The following is a 25,785-nucleotide window of genomic DNA, read 5'->3' on the forward strand; positions in this document are numbered from 1 at the left end:
AACAGTACAAAATGCAATAATAAAAAACAAACAGTGCAGTGACCTGTTCCATCTAGGCTTCAGTTTCACAGGGCTACAACAATATAAAAAGTTAATTTGTGATTGGCTGCTATAGTCCTTCTACCCATGATTGCTTCAGTTTTTCACTACTTTCCAGGACAAGGCCAGCATTGATAAGCTGAAATTAAAATTGCAGGTGTTTTTTTTTTTCTTGCCATTTACCATTTGAAAAGGTAGCTGGTTAAATGTAAATTAAAGTGTACCCAATGTGACATGATGACATAAACAAATGTATGTACAGTGTCAAACATGTAAATAACTAGGCTGTGTTTTATTTTTCTGCTTCAAAGTGTTAACCTTCAGGCATGCAAATGGCAGTTTCTCTCTAGTCGGATTATAGGTATCCTCACTAATCAGGAATTATAGCCATAAAACTCTTTCCTAACAGAGGAGAACATCTGACTGCAAGGGAAAGATAAAAAAGGTCAATGGTTCACGTATTGTAACTCTGGGACGGTAATTGAGCAGAGCCAATAAAATCTTAAATCTACTTTGTAAATGGTTAAACATGATCAAACATAAATTAAAACCATGTAATATCTAATTGTCATTTTTAGGAGTAGGAGGATAGATAGAAGTGTTTATTTCATCGGTTTATTTTCACCTTGGGTTCACTTTAAGGGGATCTAGATATTGTGTACATTCTAACAGGAAATGTGAAAAAAGCAAGAGAGACCCAACACAGAAAATGTGAATTTACATGTTTTGTTAATACAAGGCAAACATTTAAAAACATCCTCAACATTTGTTCAATTCCTCTTAGTCTATTTACAAAATAAACAGTATGACCCAGTCCACTAAGCAAAAAATGCTTTTCACAATATTCAGAATTAGGAAATTAAGTCTGAAATGTTGCTATAAAGAGAGTTCATGACTTTTATTACTCTTAAAATGAGTATGCTTCTTGTCATTTATGTTACACTTGATAGTTCTCAGTGTTCTTTCTCTCTGATATACTGTACAGGAGTAAAAAAATATCCTCCGTAATTATTTTCCCGTAAATCCACCATGATTTACAAATCAGAGAGTCTGCTCAGACATTGTTACCAGATTGTAGATGTAGAATATCGTCCCATTTTATGTCTGGCAATAAAGTCTGTCTAATGCATCTCCTTTTAAAGAAGGATTTGAGCAACATATGGAGAATGGGTGCTAGCAATTGCTGCAAGCAAAGGAAGATCGTTTGATTCAATCCTGCAAGGAAAAGAGAAAAATGTTTTATCTTTGGTATATTTTCTCAAAAGTGTGCGTGCGTGTGTGTGTGTGCATGCGTGTGTGTGTGCATCTTAATACACATATATAGATTACTGGACCCCCATAGAAAGATCACTAAGCAGCCCTCTGCACCTCCTTCCCTGCTGACCACCATCTCCATCTTAAAGTAAGGCTTATTCCTGAATCTCTATTTCTACAACTCTTTCCTATGTAAGATAATTAAATCAGATTTGCGATTTAAATCCAGAGAGAATTTATTTATTGTATTTATAAAGCGCCAACATATTACGCAGCACTGGAAAATAAATAGGGATACATACAATATTTAGGGGTGACATACAGCAAAATGACAATACCTGAATACAAGAAAGACCAGATCATGCAGCACAGTATGAGCACAAGGTAATGCTTATTCACTGGAGAGGAGCATGGAGATTAGGCAAGTTAGGTTCACTCAGATGCATAGCATGGGTTCACAGTAATGGAGGTGCATGATCAGGTAGGACACAAAAGGAGGAGGACCCTGCCCAAAGGCTTACAATCTAGAGGGAGAGGTAAGGACACGGAAGGTAGGGGACCAGAGTTCAGCTGTGGGTTTAGAGCACTTGTGAGGGGTAGTAGGCCAGAGTGAAAAGGTGAGTTTTGAGGGCTTTCTTGAAGACGGTGAAGGAGGGGGCTGCCCTAATGGGTGGAGGTAGGGAGTTCCATAGTGTTGGAGCAGCTCTTGAGAAGTCCTGGAGGAGTGCATTGGACTGGGTGATGCGGGGGGGGGGCGGTTAGGCGAAGTTCATTGGAAGAGCGGAGTGAGCGGCTAGGTGTGTACCTCTGAGTAAGATCGGAAATGTAGGTTGGACAGGTTTTGTGGACAGATTTGTAGGTCAGACACAGTATCTTGAATCTGATTCTGGACTGGATAGGAAGCCAGTGGAGGGATTCAAGGAGGGGATCCGTGGTGGAGCGATGGGAGCAGTGGATAATTCTGGCTGCCGCATTCATGATGGACTGCAGTGGGGCTGTTCGGGTAATAGGGAGACCAGGCAGCAGGGCATTGCAGTAGTCAAGGCGGGAAATTATGAGGGCATGGATGAGGAGTTTGGTGGTGGCAGAGGTCAGGAAAGGGCGAATCTTACAGATGTTACGAAGGTGGAAGTTGCAGGACTTTGTGAAGTTTTGGATGTGGGGAGTGAAGGAGAGTGCGGAGTCCAGGGTGACACCCAGACAGCGGGCTTGAGAGGTAGGGTGAATGGTAGTGTGGTTAACAGTGACATGTACATCTGGGAGGTTTATGGATGTCCAGGGTGGGAAGATCATAAATTCCGTTTTGTCTAGGTTTAGTTTCAAGAACCTAGCGGACATCCAGGAGGAGATGGCTGATAGACAGGAGGAGACCTTGTCCATGGTAGTGGTGGATATGTCAGGGGTGTGGAGGTAGATCTGGGTGTCATCTGCATACAGATGATAGTTAAAACCCATGGAGGAGATAACCTTGCCAATGGAGGATGTGTATAGGGTGAACAGTAGGGGGCCAAGGACTGAACCTTGGGGGACTCCCACCGAGAAGTGGTTAGGGGTGGACGAGGACTCATTGAAAGCGGTCGTGAAGGAGCGGTTGGAGAGGTAGGATGAAAGCCAGGACAGGGCAAGATCGTGAATGCCCATGGACTGGAGGAGTAGGGGATGATCTACTGTGTCAAACGCTGCTGAAAGGTCAAGCAAGGAGGAGGAGAATGGAGTATTTACCTTCAGCTTTAGCTAAGGCAAGGTCATTGACCACTTTGGTGAGAGCAGTTTCGGTTGAGTGGGCAGGCCGAAATCCAGATTGCAGTGGGTCTAGCAGTGAGTTGGCATTGAGGAACTGGGTCAGGCGTTTGTGAACCAGACGCTCAAGGAGTTTTGAGGCAAAAGGGGAGGAGGGAGATAGGATGGTAGTTGGAGGGTAGCAAGGGGTCGAGGGAGGGTTTCTTAAGCAGGGGCAGTACAGTGGCCTGCTTGAAGTCTGAGGGGAAGGTGCCTGTGGATAGAGAGAGGTTGAACAGGGTAGTGAGGACTGGGGCCAACTCCGTGAAATGAAGCTGGAGTAAATCAGAAGGGATGGGGTCAAGGGGGGGGAAGTAGTGGTATGGGAAGTCTGCAGTAGGTGGATGACTTCCTCGGTGGTAGTAGGAGTGAAGGATGTGAGGGGAGGATAGGGTGGGGGAGGAGCTGGTTGGGAGGGGGTGGGAGGTGAAGATTTGAGATTGGATATTTCCTGGCGGATGGAGACAATTTCGTTGGTGAAGTGGGTGGCTAAATCTGTGGCAGAGAGGGAGGAAACGGAGGGTGGGGGGTGGGTTTAAGCAGGGAGTTGAAAGTGGCAAAAAGACGCCGGGGGTTGGAAGCTTGTGCTCCGATGAGCTTCGTAAAGTATTCCTGCTTCGCATGAGCAAGGGCAGTGTGGAACTGCAGCAGGTTTGTCTTGTACTGTAGGAAATCCTGGTTAAGTCTAGTTTTCCTCCATTTCCGTTCAGTGGCGCATGTTTTCCTCTGGAGGTTGCGAATATGGGTAGTGCGCCAGGGCTGGGGGTTAGGGGGTCGGTTGCGGCGAAATATTGGTGGAGTAGCTTTCTCTAGGGCTGATGAGAGTTTGGCGATACTGAGCTGCAGCAAGATTAGGACAGGTTAGGGTGGGGAGAGTGGAGGAGAGGGCATGGAGGGGATCAGCAAGGACGCTAGGGTTGTGCTTGCGTAGGTCTCGCTGCCATCGACCAGGTGGGTGGGCGGGTAGTTTGGAGGTGCCTTCCGTGAGGAGGTTGAAGGAGAGAAGGTGATGGTCTGTGGGTGGAAAGGGTGCGATGTCAAGGTCTGCAATGGTGGTGGATTTAGTGAATATAAGGTTGAGAGTGTGACCTGCAGTGTGAGTGGGGGTGTTGGTGTGTTGTACTAGTCCAAGTGAGTTGGCAATGGTGAGTTGCCGGGTCACAGTGGAGTTCTGGGCTTCATCGATGGGAATATTGAAATCCTCAAGGATGATGGTGGGGAGGTCAGAGGAGGGGATGTGAGGGAGCCAGGAGGCAAGGTCATCGAGAAATTGTGGGGTGGAGCCCGGAGGACGGTATAAGGCCACAACAATGGCAGGGAGGGGGTGGTAGAGGCGGATGGTGTGGGCCTCGAATGATGTGAATTGTAGGGAGGTAGGTGGTGTGAGGACACGGAAGGTGCAGGATGGGGAGAGGAGCAGACCCACCCCTCCCCCGGTCCTGTTGTCTGGTCTGGGGGTGGGACTGAGGTGAAGACCCCCGGAGGAGATAACAGCCTCTGAGGCAGAGTCAGAGGGGGTGAGCCATGAGGGGGTGAGAGATTAGACAGCTTACTATTTGTACTATCAAAGTGTATTTCCAATCACGGTACTGGGACAACACAGCTGTAAAGATGGACATCCTAAATGATCGTTATAAGCCAATTAGGATTATGCAAATTTTCGCATACATTTAGCATTTTTGCCTATACGTAATTACGATTTAATTGATTTTGTAAAGTCATTCGTAATTTTGCGTAAAATTTCACGTAATTTCGTGCCGAATTTGACAGTGAATAGCAAATCCCCCATACATGCTATTGACACCAAAATTGCTACATACAGTGGGTTGCAAAAGTATTCTGCCCCCTTGAAGTTTTCCACATTTTGTCATATTAATGCCACAAACATGAATCAATTTTATTGAAATTCCATATGAAAGACCAACTCAAAGTGGTGTACACGTGAGAAGTGGAACGAAAATCATACATGATTCCAAACATTTTTTACAAATAACTGCAAAGTGGTGTGTGCATAATTATTCGGCCCCCTTTGATCTGAGTGCAGTCAGTTGCCTATAGACATTGCCTGGTTAGTGCTAATGACTAAATAGAGTGCACCTGTGTGTAATCTAATGTCAGTACAAATACAGTTGCTCTGTGAAGGCCTCAGAGGTTGTCTAAGAGAATCTTGGGAGCAACAACATCGTAAAGTCCAAAGAACACACAAGACAGGTCAGGGATCAAGTTATTGAGAAATTTAAAGCAGGCTTAGGCTACAAAAAGTTTTTCAAAGCCTTGAACATCCCACGGAGCACTGTTCAAGCGATCATTCAGAGATGGAAGGAGTATGGCACAACTGTAAACCTACCAAGACAAGGCCATCCACCTAAACTCACTGGCCGAACAAGGAGAGCGCTGATCAGAAATGCAGTCAAGAGGCCCATGGTGACTCTAGACGAGCTGCAAAGATCTACAGCTCAGGTGGGAGACTCTGTCCATAGGACAATTATTAGTCATGCACTGTACAAAGTTGGCCTTTATGGAAGAGTGGCAAGAAGAAAGGCATTGTTAACAGAAAGCATAAGAAGTCCCGTTTGCAGTTTGCCACAAGCCATGTGGGGGACACAGCAACCATGTGGAAGAAGGTGCTCTGGTCAGATGAGACCAAAATGGAACTTTTTGGCCAAAATGCAAAACGCTATGTGTGGCGGAAAACTAACACTGCACATCACTCTGAACACACCATCCCTACTGTCAAATATGGTGGTGGCAGCATCATGCTCGGGGGGTGCATCTCTTCAGCAGGGACAGGGAAGCTGGTCAGAGTTGATGGGAAGATGGATGGAGCCAAATACAGGGCAAACTTGGAAGAAAACCTCTTGGAGACTGCAAAAGACTTGAGACTGGGGTGCAGGTTCACCTTCCAGCAGGACAACGACCCTAAACATAAAGCCAGGGCAACGATGGAATGGTTTAAAACAAAACATATCCATGTGTTAGAATGGCCCAGTCAAAGTCCAGATCTAAATCCAATCGAGAATCTGTGGCAAGATCTGAAAACTGCTGTTCACAAACGCTGTCCATCTAATCTGACTGAGCTGGAGCTGTTTTGCAAAGAAGAATGGGCAAGGATTTCAGTCTCTAGATGTGCAAAGCTGGGAGAGACATACCCTAAAAGACTGGCAGCTGTAATTGCAGCAAAAGGTGGTTCTACAACGTATTGACTCAGGGGGCCTAAAAATTACGCACACCCCACTTTGCAGTTATTTATTTGTAAAAAATGTTTGGAATGATGTATGATTTTCGATCCACTTCTCACGTGTACACCACTTTGTATTGGTCTTTCACATGGAATTTCAATAAAATTGATGCATGTTTGTGGCAGTAATGTGACAAAATGTGAAAAACTTCAAGGGGGACAAATACTTTTGCAACCCACTGTATGTTAAGTATACAATAGTGGGTACAAGTCAAAAAAATAATTTTCCAAAAAGACCATGTAGTTTTTGAGAAACTCAATTTTAAAAATGCAAAAAAAAAAAAAAATTTTTACACTCAGAAAAATGACAAGTTTAAAAACTGCATTTGCATTTTTAAAATAGATTTTCTCAAAAACGACAAGGTCTTTTTGAAAAATTATTTTTTTTACTTGTACCCATTATTTTCCTTAACATATGTAGCAATTTTTGGTAGCAATAGCATGTATGGGGGCCTTGCTATTTACCTCCAAAGTCGGCACAAATTTCGGCCCACCGCTGTCCTCTAGACTAGAAACACTTATGAATGAAGCAAGTCAGAGCTTTGCATTGTTAGACTCATAATGCAGTGCAAAAGCTTGTCAAAACTATTTGGTCTATGATAAGGCTCCTGTTTATAAAGCCTAAAGGTAAAAGACAGAATTCAAAGGGGCCAGGAGTACAGTATTCTACTGTGTACTTGCATTGGGTCCAGGGGTACTTCAACTGGCTATATCCAATCTGTTACAATGAGCAGAGGATTTAAAAAAATAAACATTTAAATAAGTATTTTTTAGTTAATTAAAAGCATGAAGCAATACTTGAAAAATAACTATACTCATTTTGAGTAATCCTAACAAATATGTACTTGGAATAATATTTACATCTGGGGATATTCAACAAACTCCATATAGGACTTGGGACACTCCCTCAATAAAACTTGAGTTCTGCTGAGGTTATTTAACGACAATCTGGGTATTCAGATCTGGCTTGTTTTAAATCACAAATCTGATTTAATTATCTTACACAGGGGAAGAGTAGCAGAAAGAGAAACTCTGGGGAAATGTTTATATGCTTCAAAGGGGTAAATTCACTTATTTAACTGTACTTTAGGCTTACCCTAGCACCATGCTGAGCTCCTTCACATGGACTCTCGTTTGTCCCTTTAAGTATTCAGACAACATGCGACTCTTGAAGTAGAGCTCTTGCAGTCTGTCCTCCAGGTGCATGATACACTAATGAAAAATAAACACAACAAGTATTGTTTGATGGCAGTTCTACAACACAGTATGTCCCACAAGCAAAATAATTTAAACTGAAACCTAAAAAAAAGGACACCTTGGCAATTTTGTTTATATTTACTTAAAATTACTCTGGAACATGGGCAAGAGTGTTGTGGGTTGTTGTCCTTGACTGAACTTCATGCTTACAATTTAAAACAGAACTGTACAGATGCATAATGGATATGAATAGAAACCAAAATCTGGTGCAGTAGGCAAACATAGAGAAGCTTTTAGCTGCATCCAAGGCAGCAACAACGTGATTACTATAAAATCAAAATTAATTGAAAAAGTTATGGTGCATACACACATCCAATTTTGTTTGGCTAATGATTGGCTAATCTTACCACCTGCATATAGAAGCAAGATGTTTTGAATCAGGATGATGTCGTTTATTGGCTAACTTTAAAGAGACTCTGTAACAATTTTTTCAGCCTTAGTTCTTCTATCCTATGCGTTCCTATGCCTGTTCTAATGTGCTGGGGCTTACTGCAGCTCTTCCTAATTACACTGTCTCTGTAATAAATCAATGTATCTTTCCTCTGTCCTGTTTGTCGGGCTAAAGCTTGATTGTGTGGAATGTGCAGGGCTGCTTGTGATTGGTAGAAGCGATACACACCCTCTGCAGGCCCCCTGCACACTCACACACTATGCTTAGCTGAGCCTATTAGAAGCTGGTTAGTTTGTTTGTAAACATTGCCTAAAACTGTTAATTACAAGCCAGGATTGCAGCAGAGAGTGGCAGAAACAGCACAGAGGGGCACAGGAGAAAATAAGGAATAGAATGGTATGCTTTTTAGTGTAAGAATATTAGAGTACAGATTATCTTTAAAGAAAATATAACGTAATGAGAACAGAGGCGCCAAAAGAATAAAAACAGTAGATAAAAGGTTTAAAAATGCTTAGGAGGCAGTGGTGGACTTACCTCCTGCAAGCAGACACAACAAGCTGTGTATTTGTGATAGAAACAACAAATTTATTGGTACACTCCGGAGGGTAGTTGCTGTGTACCAATAAGTTTGTTGTTTCTATCACAAATACACAGCTTGTTGTGTCTGCTTGCAGGAGGTAAGTCCACCACTGCCTCCTAAGCATTTTTAAACCTTTTATCTACTGTTTTTATTCTTTTGACGCCTCTGTTCCCATTACGTTATACTTAAACAACCACCCTTGGTGGAGGGTGATACCCCGTCTTTTTTCCTATCTACAGAGAGCGACTTCTTAATCCTGAGTGAGGACAGGCTAATTTCCTTACCTGCTTATACAGTGGTTGCCTGGAGGTAACCCTGGCTTGTGAGTATACCATTGTACTCCTGAATTTAACCAATTGTCTTAACCTACTACACTATATTTGGCTCTCGGTTCTTCTTTTTACATAAACTTTAAAGAAAAGCCGTACGATAAGCTTTTGGCTAATTGGCCTTCTTCAGACTTATACATGCTGGAATGGAGTCTGAAGAAGGCCAATTAACTGAAAGCTTACTTTTTTTTTTCTTTTAAGTTAGCCAATAAAGGGTATCATCCCAATTCAAATCTTCCGACTTTCACTAATGGCTAACACGTTACAATACACTACTGCTACACCTCCATGTAGTATGAGTGTTTACCTAAATAATCTGTTCATAGTATTTAAAAAAAAATCTGTTGGCTCTCATACTACATGAAAGTCGTGAAATTAGCCAATCAAATTTGGATGTGTGTACACACCCTCAGAATTTATAGGGTAGGTACTGATGCTTCCTCATCTAGTTTCAAAGTAGTTGTCATGATTATTAAAATAACATTACTAGGTAAACAATACTGGTTTTAAAATTGCAGTCTTTCAGATTTCAGAGTCTCAGGCCCATATGCAATTCACTTTTTCTTCTGAGTTTCCTCCTTTCAAAATTTGTAAATAAAATGCCTTTCACACCACCAGCAAGCAAACAAGTACTAAAAATTATTTTGACAGTACAGGTAGTCCCCGACTTACGAACGCCCAACTTACAAACGACCCACTAATACCAACGACATGGATTCTGTGTTTCCATGGGAACAAGTAAAAAAAAATTTGGACTTGTAGTTTTTGAGAAAATCGATTTTAAAAAATTCAAAGAAAAAATGGCTTTTAAACTTGTATAAGCAGGTGCAGAGGTGGCAAAGAGGGGTACACTAGAGGCACGGGGGGGGGGGGGGGGGGAGGAGGGGCACAGAGGAGGTACAAGGGACAGAGCTGGCACAATGCTCCAACTTAAGAACAGATTCAGGTTAAGAATGAACCTACAGTCCCTATCTCATTGGTTAACCGGGGACTACCTGTACTCTGTGACCAACCTTTTGGTACTTTTTCCATTGCAAAGTGCAAAAAGGTTATTTTAAAGATGAAAAAATGGGCCATATCCAATTCACTTTCTCACCTGAGTTTTCTCCTAGGAAATAATTTTTCATTTTCTATTTGAAATAATTTTTCAGCACCTTGCAACTGAAAAAGTACCAAAAGGCTGGTGAAAATGTATTATCAAAATTATTCTGAGTATTTTCTTGCTTGATGGTGGTTTTAAGTGTATTTTATTAACAATTTTTAAAATATCACCTAGGAGAAAAAGCAGGTGAAAAAATTAATTGCATATGGGCCAATATCTCCTAAGAGAAAATTCAGGAGAAAAATTGAATTGCATATGGGCCTCAGAGTTATCTAGATTCAGATAACTCACCTCTTCAGCACCAGAAACACCTTAGCTCAACCGGTTCTAAAGTACAATCACTTCTCTTAAATGTCTAAAGATATTACTAAAAATCCTTTGCCATCTCGCATAACTTCTTGCATTGCCATTGAGTGGTCAATACATGCTACTACACACTACCCCTCTACTTTCCCAGTAGTATAACCCACTAGAGCCTAATAGCTGTCAATATACCACACTTGACTGCATGGTTGCTTTTGTGACACTGTGATTGCATTATTATTTGTGTTTTCTGCATGTAATGCTGTGTGCAATTTTTATTCTAATTATTTATTTGATTTATATAGTGCCAATATATTACATAGCACTGGACAATAAGTAAGGTTAGACAGTGATAACAGGGGTGACAGTGCCGACAAGGTGGGGTAAGCCTTTTTGAAGAGCTGAGTTTTGAGGGCTTGTTTGAAGATGCTGAAGGAGGGGGCAAGCCTGATGGGCAGTGGGAGAGAGAGTTCAAGAGGACAGAAGTGGCTTTAGTGAAACCCTGCAGTCGCACATGGGAGTGCGATATGCGTGGGGTGGTTGGGAGGAGGTCGCTGGAGGAGCGGGGTAAGCGGCCAGGTGTGTATGTGCTGACCAGGTCAGAGATATAGGTTAGGCAGGACTTGTGTATAGATGTGTACACCAGACATAGGATCTTCAAGCGGATTCTGAAGCAGATCGGGAGTCAGTGGAGGAAGTTGTATAGGGGAGTCATGGAGACATTTTATCATATTTTTTCTTTTAATTACTGTTTACATTTATTAAGAGTCGGAGTCCAACTCCAGATACCCAAAAATTGCTCCGACTCCACAGCCCTGATTTTGACACATACAAAACCTCTACAAATGAAACTGCGGGTACTTCCCTAACAAACTGAACATATGTCAAACAGTTTAGCACAAGAATAGTTTGAATTCACAGATAATAAAATCTGCTTAGGAGTCTAAAACACAAAACAAGATGGAAAAAGTAAACCAGTCAATGGCAAAACCCCATTCTACAACCACCTAAAGCCTCCCAATAGCGATCACACCATATCAGACTTCTAACCTTTATGCCTGCTGGAGCAGTTTGTTTTAAATTCCCTCAGAGTGTCTGTAACTTCATTTTAAACAACTTCATAGTAAATACAGGTGTAAGCCAAATTAAGGTGCAGGCTTATACCAACAGTATGGCTATTGGCAAATTTACTGCTGTTATACTATTGGGCAGTGGTTATTGCGGTAGTAAAATATCAGTAAAATTTACCAGTATTTTACTATCACCTAACCCTATTTTCACACGAGTCCTCTCTCTACCAATGCCTGACCCTAACCGACTCCCCCCTTCACTACCAATGCCTGCCCCTATCCCCCCTCAAACACCCCCCTTAAACCTGCCAATATCCACGCCGCCTTTGCTGCTAAACGATTAATATCGGGCGCTGAAGTTTGGGCATCCCATAGGTGCCCATGTCAGTAGCGGCATTACATGGAAATTACAGTAAATAGCTGGCAGACCTCTTTCTACAAATAGCAGGCACTTTGCAGTTAGTACACGGCTATTTTATTGGGGGCTGGCTATTTTATCAAGGCGCTATTTGTAGCCACAATTTTTATAGCAGGCCTAAATTTCCATGTAAAGCTGCTATTAATATGGGTGCCCAAATTTCCTGTTACCTCTCAGGCAACCATTTAATATCACTAAAGGAAATACTTAGGCCTAGTAACAACCACAAAACAAGATAGAGGAGATACGCATATGCTACCAGTCCCCTATTTTGCAGCCGCAAAAAGCCTCTCAAGAAAAATCAAACAGTATTTGATTTCTTACCTTAAGGGCTGCTGGAGTAAAAAATGTTTAATACACTCAGACTGGCTGTACCTTCATTGTAAATAACGGCATATTCTTTACAAAAAAAAAAAAGGCATGGGCCCTTTCAGGGGCATAGCAACAATAGGGGTTGCAGAGGTGGTGACCGCATTGGGGCACTTGGGCCAGAGGGGCCCGAAGGACCCTCCCTCAACTACAGTATTAGCTCTCTATTGGTCCTGTGCTCATAATAATCACTTCTATAGATACTTTGATTAGTGGTAATCATTAACAAACTGTTCCCCATCCCCTTCTTTCACCTCTGACACTGTAGTTGCCATTGGCAGGTTTTGGTGCTCCGTATCAGTTATAGAGTGCTTGGGGGGCCCCATTGTAAAACTTTGTTATTTCCAAGAGTATAGTGTAGAATGCTTCACTTCTTGGGCAAAAAAGAGTGACTGTGGCATAACAAAAGCATTGGGGCTGGAGCTGCTACTAGAAATACAACCTGCAGTTTACATTGCAGAGTGCCAGATGTTACACTACCCCAAAATAGGCAATTGAATTTACTAAAGAATTCAGAAAAACAAACAGTTTCAGTTTTAGTGTCAAAGAGAGGGGGGAGGGGGGAGTAAAAACCTCTCCTAAGAACAAGAACATCATATGAAAATAAAACCAGTTTTTACTTACAAAATTTGCTGATAGATTGTGCTTGTAAAGCTGGAGAGTGGAATGAAGTAGGCTGGAGACCAGGCTGGATACCAGCACCTCCTTGCCTAGCTTATTATCTGTTGTCCTCCTCTGGCTACTGGCAACTTGGACATTCCACTTATCTATGTCTGCGATAATGCAGACAGCCTCAGCAATGGGCTCATCCAAAACTGGATGCTACAAAGAAAGGAAAAAAAAGAAAACCACAGAAAAGTTAGAGGAGATGATTTTTAAGGGAACTCAAGCAACAAAAAATGGCAAACAGTCTACATATTCTTCATACCTGCACAGCATGTGACAAATCAGACATCAGGCACTGCCTTAGTTTCTCCTCACTTGCTAATCCTTGAAGAACAAAGTCTGGCACGTAAGATGGACAGTAACCCGCTAACAAAGATCTCCCAAAGTTGGCGATGTTAGGCTTCATCAAATTGACTTCCACCAGCTTTGACCTACACATGGAAAAAATATGGGAAATGTTCTTTGAAATAATCACTGCATAGAATACACTAGTGGTCGGCTATTGAAGTTGGTTACTTGTGGTAAATGTTGCTTTGAGGTCCACTTAAAATTACCCAATCAATTTGTATCCTATTCAAGCAGTTTCCAACTTCTACAGTACAACTTTCCAGAGTGTAGTGTGAGCAAGAAACAGATTAAATATATAATACTCATACGCTTATATACCTTGGCAGAATTTGTGAAATATTGGCCACTGCGCCATCGACAAGTAATTATGCCTAAAGCTATCCTTTTAATTAGGAAGAGTGCTGATCTGAAGCAATTACTGATCACATTATTGTGTGTACCCTTCTCAAATCTCAATGAGAACCAAATTCACCCTAAGATAACAAGAGATCTGAAAAAGGCTATCAGTATTCAGATTCTGATAAAAAAGGTGGAGTTACTAGTTCTGTTGTTATCAATACATGGCCAGGGAGACCAACAAAGCTTTCAACTACAGCTGTCAGAATTGTTTGTCAAGACGCAAACACAAGGTGCTGCTGCTTTAAGATGCAAAATAAGGAGGTACTTGAGCAAATATCGGCTGTATGAGCAAGTTACAAGAAAGAAGCCTTTTTTTATTCTAAACACCACTAACTGGTCCACTTACGATATGTTGAACAGCATTTATTACTATTATTGTTATTATTATTATTATTGAGTTATAAAGCCTCTAAACTTCTTGAAGAAAGTCCTTAGTAGTCTTGAGACCAAATTTAAATATCAGGTTCAGAACCATAAGTGCTATATTTTGAAAGGATGCAACAAGACCATCGGTACTGTGAAGCATGAAGTTGGATGTCTGATATTCAGGAAGTGTGTGAGCTACAGTAGCAAAGTTAATTTAGTGAAAATGTATGGCAAGAAGAATGCAGCCTCCATTCATCAGTCAGGAAACTGTGCACAGGATGCAATGATTATGCAAAGCACAAGGCCAAGTCAACCATTCAGAGGTTACAGAATCAAAAAGTGAAAGAAAGCTGGAGTGGCCATCACAATCTCCAGACCTGAAAATGATTGAGCCACTCTGGGATTATCTCAAAACACCCAATTTATCCAAAACAACCAAAGAATTTATGGAACCTACGGGCCTTTAGCTAATACGATCGGAGAGTTCTATTGCCTGAGAAAATAAAGGACCTTGGTGCTAAAGGGAGCAACATTAAGTATTAAGAACTAAGAGTATATAAACTTTTGAACAAGTACCATCTTTTATTATTTGTTGATGTTTTGTTTAATAGCTGTGCTATTCTCTGATAACTGATAATTTAATTTAGATTATATTAAATGTAAATTAAATGTTTTTCCTGATCAGTTATCTTTTCTTTAAAGGGACTCCGAGCAGTGCAGAAACTATGGAAAGATGCATATCATTTTAAAGCTCTCTTTCTCCTCTTTCCAATGATATATAAACCGCCACCCTACGCCTTTTAGTTTTCGCTATTTTCGCGATTGAAATTGCTGCGGCCGCAATTTCAATCGCGAAAATAGAGAAGACTAAAAGGCGTACGGCGACGATTTAGGTGTCGCCAGAAAGAGGAGAAAGAGAGCTTTAAAATGATATCAATCTTTCCATAGTCACATTGTATTACACAGGGCGACTTTTTCTGCTGAATGGAGCTGCTGACACTGGGGAAAGTGTCGTCCTGTGTAATACAAGTAACTATGGAAAGATGGATATCATTTTAAAGCTCTCTTTCTCCTCTTTCTGGCGACACCTAAATCGTCGCCCTACGCCTTTTAGTTTTCTCTATTTTCGCGATTGAAATCGCTGCCACGGCAATTTCGATCGCGAAAATAGCGAAAACTAAAAGGCGTAGGGCGGCGGTTTATATATCATTGAAAAGAGGAGAAAGAGAGCTTTAAAATGATATGCATCTTTCCATAGTTTCTGCACTGCTCGGAGTCCCTTTAAAGTATTGTACGCATCCTACAAGCTCTAGCAGGGTATGTAAACTTAGGAGACAACTATAATTAAAAAAAGAAAGACTAAGGAACCAGAGGGTTAGAATTGTTTAGGAATGCTTGATGGTGCATAATTGTTGGTAAAGCTAGTCATACCCTGTGCAGTCTGATTAGACTCAACTGTACAATTTACACGAGGACCACCACGATAGATGTAATTTAGATATAGGTAGGCCCTTAATTAACAGAGATGTGATAAAATCATATTACATTTCCACAGGGAATGGCCAGCCAAAGACTGCCCCATAAATTACTACACCAGAGTAGTGTGTGCTAACCATTAAATCTAACAGTCTGGAAACTGCATTAATTGCAGGTTATACTAAAAAAGTCAGAGAACCCTGTTCTTCATTTCTGCTAAGGCATAAGGATGAAATTCCATCCTGAGGGACAACTACTTTGAGATTTGCATTACATACATTACGGTGGGCTGGCCTCCTTCGCATGTCCTGATATGCCATACCAAAAAAATAAGCAAAGAAAAATGGGGGCAGGCTGCAGTAAGGGGGTGGGGGTTAAACATTTTCCAGTATTGCAAACTGCACTACAGAAGGGTAGATGTAAGCAAATTCCACCTCCACACCTCTCATTGACTGCTCTCTAACAGCCTTCTCTCCAGTCTCTGAACATTCCTTCTCCTCTATAAAATCCAAAGCTCATCTTACCATCTGTTCTTAGGATCTTATTCCCTCCCATTTAATTCCACAGCTATGCTCATCTCTTATGCCTGCACTAACATCGCTATTTAACCATTTAAGTACCAGCGGTCTCTGCCCCCTTAAGGACCAGAGACCGCTGGTACAGAAACGGCGGAATTCCATCGGATAACGACGAATCGCATGTCGGGAACCTCGGCCATCCACTTTGCCGTCTCTATGACGGCACAGTTCCTGTGAGCTGGTCAGAAGCTGCTTTCATTGGCTCCTGACCCTGTCTAAATGTAAGCCAATGGGTGCAGCTTACATTGAAAAACAGGGCCAGGAGCCAATGAAATCGGCTTCTGACCCGCTCACAGTGCTCTGCAGTCATAGAGACAGGTAGAGCAAGTGAGCTGCGGCAAGAGACGTCGGGATTCAGCAGCAAGATCGGCGGAAGCGACGGAAACAGCAGATGCGTGCAGTGCGGCTAATTGAAATGTACGCCCTGCCAGCCAGGTGACCACCAAAACCGGGTGTAGATTTCAATTAGCTTGGTACTAAAGTAGTTAACTTGTCCCTCTCCACTAGCATCTTTCTATCCCCACTCAAAAAGGCTGTTGTGAAACTACTACTTAAAAAAACATCTCTAGATCCTACCACACTCGCCATCTACCGCCCAGTGTCACTTCTCCCATTTGCATCCAAATTACTTGAACACCATATACACGTTGAATTAAGCCATCTGCTAACTCCCTGCTTGATCAGTTCCAGTCTGGCTTTCGCTCTGCCTCCACTCCACAGAAACACCTCTTACTAAAGTTGCCAATTATCTTCTTACAGCTAAATCCCAAGGTCAATTTTCCATACTCCTCCTTCTTGACCTGTCATCAGAATTTGATACTGTTGACCACACCTTACTCCTACAGATACTTTCATCTGTAGGCATAACGGACCTTGCTCTCTCATGGTTATCTTCCTACCTCTCTGGAAAGTCCTTCACAGTCTCTTATTCAGATCAGATCTCTTCTCCTCATCCTTTGTCTGTGGGGGTTCCTCGAGGCTCTGTTCTTTGCCCCCTCCTCTTTTCCATCTACATGCATGGTCTTGGTGACTTAATCAACTCATTTGGGTTTCAATACCACCTATATGCAGACAATACACAACTGTACCTCTCGGTCCCAGACCTTAACTCCCTCCTCACACATGTTCCTGACTGCTTGTCTGCTATATCCTCCTTCATGTTCTCTCGCTTCTTAAAGAGGAACTGTAACGACAAAACGGCCCCTGGGGGGTACTCACCTCGGGGGGGGGGGGGGAAGCCTCCGGATCCTAATGAGGCTTCCCACGCCGTCCTCCATCCGTCAGGGGTCTCGCTGCAGCCCTCCGTGCAGCGGTGACGTAATATTTACCTTCCTGGCTCCTGCGCAGGCGCTCTGACGGCTGTCGGCTCTGAAGTGAGCGGAAATACCCGATCGCCGTCGGGTCTGCTCTACTGCGCAGGCGCAAGTTTCCAACGCCTGCGCAGTAGAGCGGACCCGACGGAGATCGGGTATTTCCGTCTATTTCCGTGCCGAAAGCAGCCACAGTGCCCCAGCTGGAGCCAGCAAAGGTAAATATTGAAGCTACAGTCGGCTCTGTCGCCGGCTGTTCGGAGGGCTGCAGCGAGACCCCCGTGGGACAGAGGACGGCGTGGGAAGCCTCATTAGGATCCGGAGGCTTCCCCCACCAGAGGTGAGTACCCCCCAGGGGAGGTTTTTGTTGTTACAGAGTCTCTTTAAAACTTAATAGGAGTAAAACAAAACTAATCATTTCTCCACCATTTCTGTCCACCACTCTGCCTGAAATAAATAAAGGTTAATAACACCCCCATAACTTCAGTTCCAAAGCACGGTGCTCAGGGGTAATATTCAACTCCTCCCTCTCTTTTATTCCTCATGTTCACTCTAACCAGCTCCTGTCATCTCCAACTCAAAAACATATCTTGCATCCAATCTTTTCTCACTCAAGACAACTAAAGTGTTAATACATGCTCTTATAATATCTCGTCTGGACTATTGCAACATACTACTTTGCACTACACGCTGCCTCTATACATTTGTTGTATACTACCTCATCTCTTGTTTCCCCCCATACCCTTAGATTGTGAGCTCACAAGAGCAGGGCTCTCTCTCTACCTTTTTTTTGTCCTGGAAATCATTATACATTTTATTCATGATATTACTTTTATCACTGTCATTACCAACTCTGTATCTTGTATTCTGTATCGTTTTTGTATTTTGTCACCAATTATGTTTTTTGTATACCGATTTATACCATTGTCTGTATTATGTACCCCATGTTCATTTCTTACTTTGTACAGCGCCACAGAATATGTTGGAGCTTTATAAATCAATAATAATAATAATAAGCAAGCATTCCATGACCTTTCATAAATGGCAGTGTAGTAACTGCCCTGAAATTGCTATGTACACATGTTAGATAGTCATTGCCTGGAGTGATCATTCATGCGTGAGTACATATGCTCTCCGACGCTGCTAGTCTTCCCTCCAGTGAGCTGTAGAGTTATAGCTTACTTGGCCAACAGCTATTGTCCTTTGTGGTGCTGTGGACATTTTCCCTCTCCCCTTACCTAGGACAGAAAAAGCTGCTTGGCAGAAAGACGAGCAGCTCATCTGCCCATTGATTGGAGAAAAAAAGTCACCAGAACCAATCAGGAAAGTTAATTTGGGGTGACATGTATCTCCATGGCTGTGCACAGCTTAAGGCACAATACTTTTACAACTGAAGGCCCTGCACAATTTAGGCAATTTAGAATGTTTGCCAATATGTCCTGGATATTACAAAATATAAATCAACACAGCTGCATTTGCAAAATATTTTCAATTCTATCTTTGTGTGTCATCAATGTTATCCAGATGAATTATGACATAAGGAAACAATGCATTTGGCAATAATAAACAAATGACTACGCTGTAAATTTGTGAGATGTGGGAGAGGATTTTGTTCTTGCATAAAGAAAGTGGCAAATTCTCCATATTTATCCAGCCAGATGCTGCTGAGAGCTTTCAAACATACCACAGAGTAATGACTGCTTTTTCATTTCACTATTTTTATATGCAAGTTCAAAATATTAACTATTGTCATACAGCTTTACTATCCACCCTGGTCTGTAAAAGATGATCACGGGTATCTAAAATGTAATCTTACACGGTAAAAAGGTACCATTGAAAAGATTAGCGTGTAAAGATACATACCCTGGGAAACCAATTTCCTCCTCCTCCATCCATTCTTCTTGTTCTCCCCCATAGTAGCCAACACTTGGTGCATGAAGCTCATGACCTGTGTCTTCATTCTCACTGTCACCAAGGGCACTATCTGAACTCTCGTTCCTCGGAATGTCCCAATCAGTGCCCACAACAACCTTATTTTCAGATTTCTCTTTATCCCCATGGGGGACAGATGAAGAGACTTTGTCTCTTTGGTCCTGTTCAGCACAGCATTTTTTGCATAAGTTTGTAAGAACAGAATTTTTTACATTATGGGGTGCTTTATCTGTTTCACAGAGTCTGTCAGAGCACCCTGAGCTCATTTTAGTTGCCTGTTCTACTGGAATATCATCAATAATCTTTGCCTCGATAGAACCATCTTCTGGAAAATATTCATCAAACATACTGATATTTTCTTGATGAAAAGGATTCCAGTTCTGCAGTTCGCTAGTCACCCTAGGAAGCCTTTCACAAGAAAGGCTAAGCTTTTGGTCCTTGGCGTTTTGTTTTGCTTCACCAGTCAGATTAGTGGAAAGTGTCCTCTGTTCCTGGACTGGCAATTGATGGTGCTTTTTGATCTGATCCACTACATTTTGACTTTTTATCTCTATATCAGAGTCTGGTGACATAGAATCGCCAATCTGAAATTTCACCTTGCTCATAAGTTGCCCTGCAACACAACTAATTGCTGTAGTTGTCTTATCTGGAGGTTTTTTCTCAATACAGAGCTCATCTGTTCTCATCGCTTTCAATGATAAGCTTTCCTCTTGCAGTTTTTCATTTTCCAAAGCGTGTGGTAATGTTTCAATGCTTCCTACTGCCAATGTGCACTTATCTAATGGGGCTGCTCCAATGTTAATGACAGTCTCTATCTTTGTCTCTAAGCAAGCTCTTGACTTGTCTTTGTAGACCTCCGTATAACCAGCTATTTCTTCTTGGCTGGATGTATGTGAAACTGCCTGGCTCCCACTGTTGCTGGCTTCTATAGATTCTTTCTGTGATCTTTGATAGTCCTCGTTTCCATTATGTTTGTTGTGCTGGTCGGTAATTGGGCACTGGCAAAAGCGACATTTGTTTTCATAAGTCCTTGTTTCATCTGACTCACTGTTCAGAAGGCAACCCTTATTCTTGTGCATTGTGATGAGCACATAGTCAGACTCCTCCACCTCACCTTTCTGCAGCATTGTAGTGATAACTGTACCAGGCATAACAATTGCTTCATCTTCACCATTTTCCAAAAGGTGCGTCTCTTGGAGTTCTGAACACCTTATAAAGTAGGTGAGAAAATAAAGTAACCTCTGCACAAGATCTTGCCGCTTCCCGATGACAACTGTTCTTGATAACCGTACTGGAGACCCAATCGCTCCATATAAATCGCCTACATAAAGCAGAAACATGAGATAAAACGTTACAACTGAAAAGAAACATTCATACTGTATATCAATGTTCTAAGAGCAATTCAGTTAACTACTATTCCACATCTTAATAATGAGTATCTAGACCAATGACAGTCAAGAAAACTCTGCCACTTCCTGCCTATGCTAAATGCGTTTTGCCAGTAGTTTATACTGTACTCCTCTTGCCCTTCTTTGACCAATTAATGTTTAAGCTGGAGACAAGATGGTTATATCAGAGGTTTCAGAAATTATTTCAGAAACAAAACTCTCCAAATATAAGGGCACTTCTTGATGATTTTTTAAAAAATATAATTTATTGAAGAAGTATGATATTTCTTCCTCATTTTTCAAAATGTACAGAGTATAAAACAAAACAAACCTCTAAAGAACCCCCACCCTCCACTCTCTTCAATCTCCACATCTATGACTCAAAAAAGATTTCATCATACTTAGAATTTCTTCCTTAAAGATCCCCTCTACCAACTCCCTCCCAAAAAAAAATCATTACTAATTTCAGGGAGCTCCATACCTCTATATTACTCAGTTTTGTTGCTGATATTAAGGGAAGGAACACATCTATGGTATATAATATGTTTATTGTGTGTACCACAGTCTTAATATTCATGGAGAAAGTAACAAGTTTATTTAAATAGTAAAGTGGAAGGGGGAAAACCCTTTAAAAAATGCAATTGGCTGTGGCTGTTGAACACAATTGATGTATCTTTCATATTTAAAATCAACAGTAGGTGGCAGCAAAGCTCAAAGAAAGAAACATTAAAAAGTGTACCACACCCAACTCAAGCTTAAGAAGTAATATTTCATACTGGCGGTGCGCACTAGCAGATTGACCCGGCATATATTTATTAGATCAACAAATTGTACCATTGAACAGATGGTTTACTGAAGAAAATGTGCAACAAAGAGTCTCGTGTTGAAACAAAGAAAGAAAGGAAATAAGGTTTGCTGCAATTGATGTTATATTTTTAAAGTTATCACAGTGAAACCTCATTGCTCTGCATACTTCGATGATCACCTGCTCCGTGGGTAAATTCTGTTGATCTGACATAAATCTTCCAGACCAATCTGCCAGTGTATGGCCAACATCAATTCCGTTTTTTTGCAATATCAATTAACCCAACATTCATTTCTGTGTTGGAAAGCATTTGTGCTGCTGTGCAAGGTGCTATAAACTAAAATATAAATGACTGTACATAAACTATATAGAAGTCTGCACAAGTTTTAGACATTTGTGAAAAATGCTATAAAGTGAAAGTGCTTTCAAATATAGTGAGTGAACATGCAGTGAGTAGTTTTATCAACAACCCACTGAGTCTTTAAACAGAAAACCCTAAGGCCTGGAACCCACTACAAAATGCTATCGCTAATTGCAATCGCTAGCGTTTTGTATGAGCAGTTTGTAAGCGATTTCTTGAGCGTTTTAAGGAGCACTTTTAAAAAGTGTATCAATTTGCCAGCGGTTGTGTAGCGATTGGCGTTTTAAAGTCTGCTTGGTCCTTTCAATTTTAATTTTGTTACAGTGTGCAGTAACTTCAAAACGCTTGCAAAATCGCTCAGTGCAGGTTTTGATGAGCGATTACATACTCAACATTGAAACGCTAACGCTCCCAAAATGCTGCATGTCCTGCGTTTGTGATTTTTCTAATCGCAATCGCTCCAGTGGAAGTTGCCCCATCCATTTACATTAGCTGAGCGTTTTTACAAAACGCTAGCGTTTTCAAACGCTCCCTAAATGCACAAAAAAAACCAAAAACGCCCTTGTGGGTTCCAGCCCTCATTCATACTATGTGCTGCGCTGTCAGTTTTGATGCAACAAACAATGTGTACAATCCATATGGCAATGTAGTATAGTACCTGCTGGCCACAGAGACTGTTTAATTGTTCTGGGGAGTCCATATGGCAAAATGTAAGTCCATAGACTTTCATGTTACCATTCACATTAAAGGTGTGCGTTCCCATGTGTTACGAAGTAACACATTTGGGAACATTTAATTGCACGAAGCATATGTTTCCCGATGGTTACGGCTGCCAACATCTGCGCTTTAGTGCACCAAGACATGATACTGTGAGTGTCATGTTTTGGAAAGCAGCACACTTTTGTAAAGTCAATAGTTTAGAATTGAAGAAAGATTTGTCAGCAGTTTATATCAGAGATTTAAGGTGGTCATACATGGTACAATTTTTCAATTAGATAATTTAGTTCGATTATTCCGTTAGATCGAATATAAAGATTTTTCCAGCATGTCTGATCATTTTTCCCGAAAAAACGGGATAATCGTTCGAATTTCTTGATCGAAAAAAAAAATATTTTCAACTTTCATTCAATTCGATCATTTAGATCTAATAAACGGGAAAATCGAACATTTTTATTGTATCGTGTATGGGCACCATTAATCAGACATTATAGAAAAGTTCAACTTGAGTTCTGTCTAAAGTGGATTACATGTATAATTGCTGTGATTGGATATTTGGTTGGATTTGTGGGCGAGGCCAAAAATGTGATCTGCCTTCCTACATCAGTTGATAGGTATAGTACAGACTTACCAAGCTGTGCCCAGAGTGGGTTGTATGGGTGAGTCTTTGCCAACATATTCACACTTTGTGATGAATGCTTTTCCAGGAAGATTTTAATGGGTGGCTGTCCATTAGGCATGACAGTCGGGACCCAGGCAAGGTGGTTTGTAAGGACAGCTGTAAGGAGTGCAGGAAGGAACCTGAATGAGGGGGGAGAAAAATCAAAATTCATTTTGTGAACTTGTTTTCACACATTTTTGACAGAAACAGGAGAGGGTCAAATAGGTCACTTTTCCTTCAAAGAACTATGTTATTATAAGGAAAAAAAGCTCTAGCTGTAAACCTGTGCTGCTCACAATGCCTGAGGTGCAATGTGATGTAGCGTGCAATATGCATTCAGGCACATTTCTGAGCAGTGGGAATGGGCAGCCCACAGTTAGGCCTCATTCACACCTAAAATCAAAACGCAAAAGTTTTTGCGTTTTTTTGTGTGCTTTTTATTCCCCCTCCCAGCGCTCCACTGCGAGCTGCGTTTTCGGTAAAAGTGTTTTTTTAAGTGCTTTCCAGATCGGTTTTGTAATTCACTCCCTGACGCAAGTCAGGAAGTGAACTCTTTGACCCGGAAAAGAATAAATACAATGTGTTTATTCTCAAAAACGTGAACGCATAAAGCGTTTTGTGAGCGTTTATCGCTCTTCCTATACCTTCCATCATAGTAAAAACGCCTCAGAAATGGTACAGGCACCACTTTGCTGAACACAGTGCACGAACCGCGCTGATTTGAACCTTCTCATAGAGAATCTTTGCACCAGCGTTTTGTGGGTGTTTAAAAATCGCCTGCGCTTGAAAAAAGGCCAAAAACGCCCCTAGTGTGAATGAGCCCTCATAGTTATATTGAATGGGGATGCCTCGCTCATACTCCAAAGCAGCATGCAGTGGTACTGAGTTGTGTGCGCTACCTAGCACTGCTGCCTATGGATTCTTTTACCACACAAGAGTCTAGTTACCAATTTCTTAGAACACCCATAGCAGCAGATATCTAAATTCCAGCTTTCCTCATCGTGACCCAGGTCACAAACCAGCAATATATTTTAAAGGAAATGATGAGTCATTTCTACACAGCTTGCAGCAGTTGTACTCCCATTCACTGTCACTAGGATGTGTGTCATGACAAGCACAGCTGAATTAAATGTAACATGGTCACCTACAAAAAAACAGTGGTGTGTACATCTATCCATCTCTTGCTGCTATTACCACTTCTGACTGTCATATGCAAATTCCAGACAGCAGGTGTTGATATGCAAACTGCAGAAATTTGAGCCAGCAGCCATGTGATAATGCTCATATCCAGTCACTGACTGAATGTCACACTAGGGGCCAGGGAATCTGGGTCATAACTGGGAAGTGGTGCAGCAAGCTGAAATGGTTGCCTGTTGCTCACCCTGTGTACATCTTTTTCTCCATTGCTTCAGCTTCCCTGCAATGATTCTTTCAATATAGTTAATGATACGGATACCTCCATCAGTAAGTATTTACGCTACTAAATTGAGCAACCATTACCATGACATAGACAGAATTATGATTGAAGGAACAGCAAGCATTCATCCAACAAGATCTCCCCTGGTGTCACATGCTGAGCTGTGCCTTGGCTCTTAGCTGTGGGATAATCTGCCTTGGCTAAAAGTGCACATAGGATTAAGAAACAAAAATAAGCAAACTTGATTTACAGACTATTTATTATGCCCACTTAAATACTGGAAGCCTGTCAAAAATACCACCGAGAGAAGAGACAACGCTAACACAAACTTAACCAGTGTGACCTACCAGTTGTTATTTTAGACATATATTTATCAGCAGTCTAATAACATCAGGAAACATTAACCATGCTTGCTAAGAAATAGAGGCCACATTTTACAGAAATGTCGTCTTGTATTTTGTGTACGTTAGGAGGAATACCAAATCTGGGAGAACGGCAGAAGTGAAATCTACTGAGCTTTGACTGTCACTTTCCCCGTTTAAACTAAATGTAAACTTGACACTTTTTTTTTTTATATATAAAGAAAACTACCTAAAATACACAAAACTAGTCCCAATGAAGGGAGTTAAATTGGGTTTATCTTGGTTACTTGGGCGCTGGACTCCAGAGGCTGCTAATATTCTGACCGAGGGCACAGAGAGAAGACCGGACTCTATAGGGTCCAAAACCTTAAATATAGTTAAGTATCTACATTTTTTTTTACAGGTCAATTTACATTTGCTTTATATGCAACAATGTCATTTATTATAATGATGCATCTCTTCCATTTTCCCTTTTTTTTTTTTTTTTGCTGCCTGTGTCTCTGCAGAGGAATTTTTGTTATTTCCTGTTCCTTCTACAGGGGTTACATGCAAAAGGAAAGCTTTCTAATAAAGCCACCGACTTCTCTGCTCTAAAACCAAAATGTGTTTTTAGTTGAGTTGAGCTTAAAGGGATACATGGGGCTCAACGATCCTCTATTCCCCCGCGGGTGCAGGACACTAGTGTGGATGGGAACCCGAACACGGATACGTGTGGCCAGGGCTGCACAGGCACAGTGGCCCTCCGACTCCCAGTCGGCAAAAACGAAACTAAGCCACGGCGGGGGAACGGAGGAACATTGAGCACCGGTGCGGGCACAGGATGGCTGCAGAGGGTTAGAAGAAGCCCCAGGTAAGTGAAACTTTTTTTTT

At 41.6% G+C, this 25,785-nt stretch overlaps 1 protein-coding gene across 3 annotated transcripts in view; it reads right to left on the reverse strand.

Moving 5' to 3' along the window:
* Positions 1–638: 638 nt before the first annotated feature.
* The window catches only part of FNIP1 (folliculin interacting protein 1), a 177,779-nt gene continuing 152,632 nt past the window's right edge, over positions 639–25,785 (reverse strand). For all 3 annotated transcript variants that reach the window (XM_068277433.1, XM_068277430.1, XM_068277432.1), the window contains 6 exons: positions 23,107–23,276; positions 19,136–20,525; positions 13,058–13,226; positions 12,754–12,951; positions 7,407–7,522; positions 639–1,254 (listed from right to left, as the gene is read on the reverse strand). In XM_068277433.1, the coding sequence (XP_068133534.1) occupies positions 1,176–1,254; positions 7,407–7,522; positions 12,754–12,951; positions 13,058–13,226; positions 19,136–20,525; positions 23,107–23,276 (2,122 nt within the window). In that variant the 3' untranslated portion in view covers positions 639–1,175. The remainder of the gene's footprint in view (positions 1,255–7,406; positions 7,523–12,753; positions 12,952–13,057; positions 13,227–19,135; positions 20,526–23,106; positions 23,277–25,785) is intronic.

Source organism: Hyperolius riggenbachi, chromosome 3 (assembly GCF_040937935.1).
Source record: "Hyperolius riggenbachi isolate aHypRig1 chromosome 3, aHypRig1.pri, whole genome shotgun sequence".
In the NCBI taxonomy this organism is placed as follows: domain Eukaryota; kingdom Metazoa; phylum Chordata; class Amphibia; order Anura; family Hyperoliidae; genus Hyperolius; species Hyperolius riggenbachi.